This window comes from Triticum dicoccoides, chromosome 7B, assembly GCF_002162155.2.
Source record: "Triticum dicoccoides isolate Atlit2015 ecotype Zavitan chromosome 7B, WEW_v2.0, whole genome shotgun sequence".
Classification (NCBI taxonomy): domain Eukaryota; kingdom Viridiplantae; phylum Streptophyta; class Magnoliopsida; order Poales; family Poaceae; genus Triticum; species Triticum dicoccoides.
In genome coordinates this window covers 355122160-355131090 of record NC_041393.1, presented here as the reverse complement: position 1 = coordinate 355131090, position 8931 = coordinate 355122160, and the positions used below count along the sequence as shown (strand labels likewise).

General features: G+C 46.3%; 1 protein-coding gene across 1 annotated transcript in view; it reads left to right on the top strand.

Annotated features, from left to right (window-relative positions):
• The window catches only part of LOC119337607 (dicarboxylate transporter 2.1, chloroplastic-like), a 22455-nt gene extending 19999 nt beyond the window's left edge, over positions 1-2456 (top strand). The window contains exons 3-4 of the mRNA XM_037609773.1: positions 1178-1626; positions 1997-2456. Coding sequence (XP_037465670.1) covers positions 1178-1626; positions 1997-2112 — 565 coding nt within the window. The 3' untranslated portion in view covers positions 2113-2456. The remainder of the gene's footprint in view (positions 1-1177; positions 1627-1996) is intronic.
• Positions 2457-8931: the final 6475 nt, after the last annotated feature.

The window sequence follows — 8931 nt, the reverse complement described above, 5'->3', positions numbered from 1 at the left end:
GCGTGACTGTACTTTCTATGGGAGCCGTTTTTGCTTTATCTGCTGGATTTTACTATTGGGTGGGTAAAATCTTTGGTCGGACATATCCTGAAACTTTAGGCCAAATCCATTCGGGGTTAATCTGACCTTCTTTCCCATGCATTTCTTAGGGCTTTCGGGTATGCCATGTCGCATTCCAGATTATCCAGATGCTTACGCCGGATGGAATGCTCTGAGCAGGGCCCGGCCCTTGCCCATTTGACACCACACCCAGGTTCCGATGTGGCGCGTCGCTGAGAGGGTTACGCCCCAACGAAAATCTTTTGAGTTTCATCTCCAATAAGAGTGGCTGACTTTTCACGTTGGCTCGCCAAGCCTATCACAACCCTCCTCCTTTACCCGCGCTTGGGACCAGCTATGTTGAGACAACATAGGCGGAGTTGTCGAAGTACTCCCGCCATCTTATGGCCAGTTCTTCACCAGGAGCTGATCTGCTCTGTCCTTAATGCGTTTGACTTGGTCAAGATCCTTCGCCTTCCTCTCTCGGATCTTGGCCATCTTATGGCCAGTTCTTTGGTGGCTTTTTTGGGCTTCTAGAATAAGCTGCCCCCTACCCAGCTTATTCTGGAAGCCCAACCAAAATTTTCTTCTTAGAAGCCTACTAGTCAAGTCTTAATTGGTAGGCTTCTAAAAGAATAAATTTGGTTGGCAGCTTATTCTAGAAGCCAGCAAAAGAACTGGCCCTTATAGATGTTTCTTACGCCTTCCTTTGTGTCTTGGTGCTGGTAGAGCTCCTCATATGTCCGGACCCCTTGCTTCACTCACAGCTCGCTTTGCGGCCTTCTTTGCCACCTTGGCTGCCTGATCGTAGTAGTAAATAAAACTGAAATCCTGTAAGTTTTACTTATGCCTTCATTGTTCGGAAATACTGTTATGTTCTTCCTGCGCACGGATTATGTGATCATTTGCTTCCAAAATCTCGACTTGCGGTCACATTCTGTATGGCATGGAATTTTTGTAAATGTTTTCGTAAGAGGCAGCATGATGACAACAAGATTAGAAGTAGGAAACTAAAACAGCAACAGAAGTTCTTAAAAGTGCAACACCATGCCTGTTTTTACAAATAGACAGAAATGTGTAATTATTTGTTTATTATTCAAAATATAGCTTCATGTTGAACTGACACTTTGTTTTGCAGGGATGCTATTGGTGTGTCGAGTGTTGTTGCTGCAATGATTGGGCTTTCAATTCTTCTTCTACTTGGAGTGATGAACTGGGATGATTGCTTGAATGAAAAGTCTGCGTGGGACACTTTAGCTTGGTTTGCTATTCTAGTGGGAATGGCAGGGCAGCTCACTGACCTCGGGATTGTGTCATGGATGTCAAATTGTGTTGCAAAGGTTCTTCAGTCTTTCTCATTGAGTTGGCCTGCAGCATTTGGTGTTCTTCAGGCCTCCTATTTCTTTATTCACTATCTATTTGCAAGCCAAACTGCACATGTTGGAGCTCTATACTCGGCGTTTCTTGCCATGCACCTAGCAGCTGGTGTTCCTGCTATACTCTCAGCACTTGCTCTGACGTACAATTCAAATCTCTTTGGAGCACTAACACATTATAGCAGTGGGCAGTCTGCAGTTTACTATGGAGGTAATTTTACTTGAGATTCAAATTTATGCATGTTCACAAGCACTTGTGTGTTACATGCCCGTCAATTTACATGTCCAGTTTGGTGTTTTAATGTAAAAACACATCTAAACAAAACCATTTTCTGTTATTTCGGGTTGTTTGTACTGTTTCTTAAAAAAAAAAAGAAGCAACGTTCCATTGAAGTATGGGGAGTGTGTATAAACCACCTTCAAGATTGTTGCATAGAACAACACCATTCCAATGCCTCGTTCGGAAACCACGAGTCCATATACACAAACTGACATTTAAAGAAGTCCTTTTTTTAATGTATTTAACTGTTAGATTTCTCATATCAGGGCTTTAACCAAATTCTTGTTATTTTGCACTGCAGCTGGGTATGTTGACCTTCCTGATGTATTCAAGCTGGGGTTTACAGCAGCAGCGATTAATGCTTTGATTTGGGGAGTAGTTGGTACATTTTGGTGGAAATTCTTGGGGCTTTATTGAGGATTTCTGCGGTGTAAGTTGATGGAAATTGTTCTTTACTGCACCAGAAACCTATGTGGCTCACCATTTGGAGTGAGCTCATCTTTCTTCGGAGGTGCTTGGTGAAATGTATAATAAGAGAGGGATGTTCACCACTCAGAACTTTGAACATGCTACATTTGTAAAGAAAGATCTACCCAGAAGGGTTCACATAGTTTTCAAGACTGCATTGTATCTCTATATTGCAGAACTAAATGCAATGTAGGGACGAGTTTAGATCCGGAAGCTCTGTATTTTCTTACTTGATGTGGATATTGCGTATGCAATGACTTTTTGTTTGTGCCAACAATGGAGAGCTTCTGTCTTGATTAGTGGTGGCCGCATTTTGGAGCAGGGCGAGGAGCACCCTTGGAAGAGCTGCCCGCAGCTCCACATTGACCGCATCAAAAAATTGGCACTACTCATTCAAAAAAACTGGCACTGTAGGTGTGTGGGATGCTAGTTTTTTTTTGGGTATGTTGGTAGGAGAGCTATCCAAATCCATTGATTAGAACGGCGTACTAAAGAAGGAATGCACCGCATAAAGGCATATAGGAGGAATGCACTGCACAAGGCATGTGCTAAGAAAGAAGTAATAAAAAGGGCCGCTTGGTTTATTGAGGAAATCAGGGGAAAACTTAACCAGCTCCGTTTATTGAGGAAAATCAGGGGAAGACTTAACCAGCTCCGTTTATTGAGGAAAATCAGGGGAAGACTTAACCAGCTCCGTTTATTGAGGAAAATCAGGGGAAGACTTAACCAGCGTCGAGCTAAGTGGTGCAAACGGTCTGAAAGCGCCACATAATGTGAATGGGCCAAAATGCATCATGGGCCACAAACTTGCCGAAAGATACCATGGGTTGTAAATGGAAACAATTGCTTATTTAACACTATCATAAATTTTGTTTCCTTATTTGACACTGAAAAAATTATTCTTCCCTATCTAACAACGAGTCTAAATTCTATGTTCTTTATGACACTTTCGTCCATTTTGAGCCTAATTGACACTTGAAAAGACTCTTTTACCCCTCATGTGTGGTGTATGTGTTAGCAGTAATCTTGACTTTGGAATAGAAAAAGGTGGTCATAGGAGTACAAGCTAGTTTGGCTAGCTGATCGATTGAGGTCATGTAGTCCGGTTAGGACATTGTCAAGTGCCTATACTAGGTTAGTACGTGTACGTCAGGGAGTACTAGTTTTACGTGAGTTAGATTAGATGGTGTCCGTGTCCGGCTAGCTTAGCTAGTTTAGGCCTTGGTGCGTGCAGGTTTACGATTGAGTTTTTTTTTCCTTTTTGATCGGATTTACGATTGAGTTGGGTCGGTGGCTGCATATTACTCCCTCCGTCCCATAATGTAAGACATTTTTTGACACTACATGTAGTGTCAAAAAGTGTCTTACATTATAGGACGGAGGGAGTAGTATAATACAGCCAAGGCATAGAAAAGTTGTGCCGTGTGGAAAAAATAGAAAGGAAGATAAATAGCAAAAAAAGGCACGACGGATGTCTTTGGCTATCTGTTTTTTGTCCGCGTGCGTTCGTCGTGTTTTGATATGATCGAACAGTGTGTGTGCGGATAGTAGCATACACACACAACAACGTATGCACATATAGCAACACACATGCACGCGCACACACACAACACACACGCATGCGGCGCGCGCACACACACACGAGCAAGACACACACGCGCAGCAGCGACACACGCACACACACAACACACACGCATGCAGCACACACACACACGAGCAAGACACACACGCGCAGCAGCGACACACGCACACACACAACACACACGCATGCAGCACACACACACACAACACAAACATGCAATAGCACATACATCATCAGTAACACAAACATATCACATGATGGGCAAAATGGTCTTTTCAGGTGTCATTTAGGCTTAAAATGGATAGAAGTGTCATAAAAGGCATAAAATTTAGACTCGTTGTTAGATAGGGAAAAAAACATTTGACGATGTTAAATAGGGCATAAAATTTAAGCATGATGTTAAATAAGGAATTTTCTCTTGTAAATGGGCTGAAAGGGATCATGGGCCTACACTGGCCTAGATACAAATGGGTGTAGGTGGGTCGACTAGTCCTAGCCATATCAGGCCCGGCCCTGTCGGCCCATCCAGGCCCGGCCCTAAAATCCAGGGCCTAGGCCCGATGGGCTTGCCCATGGGCCAGGCTTGGGCCTGAGTTTTGAGCCCATCAGTAGGGCCTGGACGGGCTTGGGCTTGGCATATTGGCATTTTAAGGAAGAGGCCCGGCCCATGGCCCTAAGCCCTAAGGACTTTTTAGGGCTTTTTACAAGATGGGCCGGGTTTGGGCTTGAAAAGTAGGCCCAGTGATAGGGCCTGGGAGGGCCTGGGCCTCAGCTTTTTTACCGTGGGCTTTTTTAGGCCCGACCGAAGCCCGGCCCGGCCCGGCCCATGGCCAGATATAGTCGACAGAGACCATGGGCTGAAACCAGCTAAGACGCACAATAGATCGGAAATGAGCCGATATACATCACGGGCCGAAAATGGCCTAGAGACACCACGAGTTGTAAATGGGTCGAAGGTCGTAAAAGGTCTGAGAGGTTGTACAATTGTAAATGGGCTGAAAGGCAGTATAGTCCAAAACTGACCCAGAGGCACCACAAACAACACATGAGCCAAAAGTGTCAACCGTCTAGAACCATGTTGAAAGGCCCACGTGCTGTGGCTGAATTCATGGAGGTCCTAACTATGTGACCCACGCCGTAAATTGGCTCGATGCAAGCAGTCGTTAAAGGGCCTTACATGAGCCAAATCGCCTATGTTTTGACTTAAGCCTGTGGGCTTTAACCATGCCTTTGTCTGGGCTGGCCTATTTAACTAAACAAGTCTATGGTGCAGAAGTGGTGCTCCTCACAGAACTCACATACTGGTCACCTCGAGTGCTTGCCTATGATGTGTCAAAGTAGGAGCAGTTGCGGCAAGATGATCCAACTCTCCGTGAGGAAGATCGTCTTCGGGCGGCTATGCGAGTTGCACGCTACCAGCAAGCTTTGCGCCGCTACCATAGCCGCAAAGTTTATGCCCCGAAACTTTGAGGAAGGCGACCTTATTCTTCGGCGCATTCAAGTCGCCAAGAGATCAAACAAGTTGACACCAAAGTGGGAAAACCCTTATCGGGTAGTACGAGTCACCAGACCTAGCACGGTCCGTCTGGAGACCAAGGATGACATTAAAGTGCAGAACTCATGGAATATTGAGCATCTTCGCAAGTTCTACCCATGAGGCGCAATTACCGAACCTTATTACCGGCAACCCCTTTTGTACAAGCTTTGTCAGCAAGACTTGTTACCCTTTGTACAAAGCGAGGCGTAGATCATGTGCGTATGTGAATAAAGTTGTGTTTCTACATATTCATTTATGTATAAATGCATGTGATGTTGTGATTACACTTTGATTTGTATGAGATGGCTGATGAACCGCCAAGGTTTCCAAATCACTCTTTTCTCTTCTTTCTTGTTCTCAAAGTACGGAAGGATCCTTCGCGTACAAGCTTCCCGGGGGGAGTGACAATGGGAATACCATTTAAATGGTGTTGGCGTTTCAAGTGATCATTTCGTACAATAAGAAAAACAACATAAGGGAAAAGCTGAGTTGAAAAACTTTGAAACAATTTCCTTGTTATATTTGCAATTCCCCTTTGAAGTTTGAACGATTTTGTCTTTGTATGAGAAACTTGCACGTGAAGGAACCTTGTCTTGATCATTCACGCTCTTACTTTGTTTCGAGCCCGCTCAACAATTTAAGTAGCTGCATTGAAAACGTTAAAGGAAAACTTGTCGGCGGCAACACTACTGGTAGGCTGCTAAGGACCCGTTCCTCAAGCGCTCGTAGCAAGTGCGTGCCCCGGCAAGCTTCTGGCATGCATAGGGTACAAAGTCAAATCATACAAAGATGAAGAGAAACAAGGGAGACAACACACACTCATCTGAGCATGATAAATGGTAGATATTCATTAAGGAGTGCTCGATAACATTTTCTTAGCCCTTCCCCACAGGGTTTACACTGAGTGCAATACAGGGGCAAAAGGAGCGCCTATGCGAAGCCCGACCCACTCCTGGAAGACCAGATAATGGTGCTGCCGGTGTTTAGCTGGAGTCGGAGCCGTCGCCCTCGATCTTGACACTTGGAGAGCCGTATCGTCGTCCTCGGTCTCGCTGGAGGAAGCGGTGTCGCTGTCGCCCGAGCTCTCTGCGCAGCATTCCAGGCGAGCGCCTGAAGCTCCGAAGAACATCACAAAGAGGATCCGACCAGCCTGAAACGAAGAAGGTGTCCCTGACCCAAGCTGCGGGAGTGGACGAAGGACTTCCATCCGCGCGTGAAGTACATATGATGTCGTTGGTGGAGATCTCGACGGTCACCCAGACGGGGCCGTTGCAGCAGCCGTCCACGCATATCCTCATGCCACGTGGATGGCTATATTCTATCATCCTAGCAAAGGGATGGGGAAGACGCAGCCAGCTCCACGGACGATGGCGCATTTCCACGACGAACTCGTGCGCCGTGTCCTCTGTATGGCCTTCTGCCGGGGGAAGAGTGGCTATAGATGAAACGACGAGTGCTTCGCCATGGCCACCCAACCCCGGGTGCTGTGTTTGCCATGACCATGGACCGCGGACCTTCCTCGAGCGCTGGAGCTGGCCTCCTTAGCTATGGCCGGAACGTGTGTGTTGTGCTGAGGAGAAGATCTCGCAGCAACGCCGGATGCACAAGCTCGACCCTTTCTCCTCGCCATAGTGTCAGCAGATTCAGGAGGGGAAGGTAGTAAGAAGGAAGGCAATGATGGCTGGGGGATTGGAATGGAAAGAGGTGAACGAGCATCGCTCTCCACGACCCCCCCTCTTTATAGGGAAGGCGCAAGGGCTTGCTCTTCACTATGTTTCGGTGACCGCCCAGTTTCACCGATCCCATGCCCTGCATTCCTGGCCAGGTGCACTACCCCAGCAACAACCCAGTTTCATCAATCTCATGCATCGCTCCTACCAGGCGCAACACTCCAACGACCGCCCTGTTTTTATCAACCCTACATTTTGGATGAAGTGCGCGTGGCAAGAGGGCATAGTAAAAGAGAAAATTAAGACATATATGGCAGTTACTCTTCGCCATGCATGGTTGTGCACCTATTCAGGTCTGGCCCGACGATGCTTCACGTACGTGCATACTCCAGATCTATGCACATGCAGTAGCTCCTCGCCCAACGTCAGGGTTTGCCGGAGGATGGCCAAAAGCAAATATAAATCCAGATTAATGAAGAAGCAAAGAAGATCTCAGAAGACGAAAACCATCATGACAAAAATTACAGTGTCAGTTTCCTGCCGCATGTCTGTGCATTGTTTGGCCCTAGCCTAACGATGCTTCGACAACGTGTATGGCCCAACCCCCGAGGCTCCTGTCGGTGTATAAAAAATGGGAATTTATACCCTGACTTATGCACAGACAGTGGCAGCTTCCTTGCTGGCCAAGGCTTGCCGGAGACTGCCAAGACTGAGATTCAAGGCCCAGTTGCAAAAGCTACTAGGAGAAGATCAAGATAAAGCACCAATATCAACACCGAAGACAACTGAGGGAGTCCTAGACTAAGGGGTCCTCGGGCTACCGTCCTATCTCTTATGGGTCGGATAGGTGGGCTGCTCTGCGATTACTAGAAGACCAAGCTATAAGGCGACTCCATGTCCGGACATGAAACCGTCGAAGCCTTGGTGTGTCCTCCAAGTCAAGATGGAAGAATCAACATGTTTATTCCCTGATGGCAATTGACCATATGTAACCCTAGGTACCCCTGGTGTCTATATAAGCCAGAGGGTTTAGTCTGTAGAGGCTAGAAGAAGAACCCCTCATCCTACTCACCTAGGGTTTAGTTCATCTGATCTCGTGGTAGATCGACTCTGTAACCATCATATACACATCAATACAATCAAGCAAGGCGTAGGGTTTTACCTCTTGAACAGGGCCCGAACCTGGGTAAATAGTGTCCCTGTGTTATCCTGTTCCCCATTGATCTAAGATCCACAGCTCGGGACCCCCTAGCCGAGATCCGCCGATTTTGATACCGACATTGGTGCTTTCATTGAGAGTTCCGCTGTGTGACCGCCAAAGGATCGATGGCTTGCCTAGTCATCGGAGATGGCACCCGCACCTAGGAGATCTTTGTTCCTGGCTAGCTCTTCGTGTTCGGCGGCATCGTTCTGCATGCCAACCCGGCCGGTCACCTCGACAAGGTCGGCAGTTTTGCCCCTGAGCATCAAATCTGGTTTGGCAACCTGGAGTACACCGCTGACGCTCGAGGCGATCTGATCTTCACCATGTTCTTTTAACATCCCCAGCATCACACTACAGTAATCTCCCCCTAATGAAGGTCATGTCATCATGATCATCATGCCAAAAGGCCACTTGTCCAAAATCTGCTTCAAAGTCAAATTCAAATTGCATGTCAAATATTTGCTTCTTCTTTCATGAAAACTAAATGTTCATCAGGTGGCAAATAATCATTTGTTAATATTGGTGGTGAACCAACATTTTTGTAAAAGGTTTGAGTGGCCTAAACTACTTAAAACAGTGACCTAAGCAATAAATTAAATGCCTTTTTAATTTATAAAATTGGCAACTATTCCAAAAGCCTCCCAACCTTTTTGTGGCAATGCACAATAATTCCTTGAAATTATCTTGCCCAATGACATAATTTTGCAAAGTCCTAATGGCTAAAAGGAAAAGGCAAATTGCTGCTGGAAATTAAAAAAAAAGCAAAGAAAAAGGA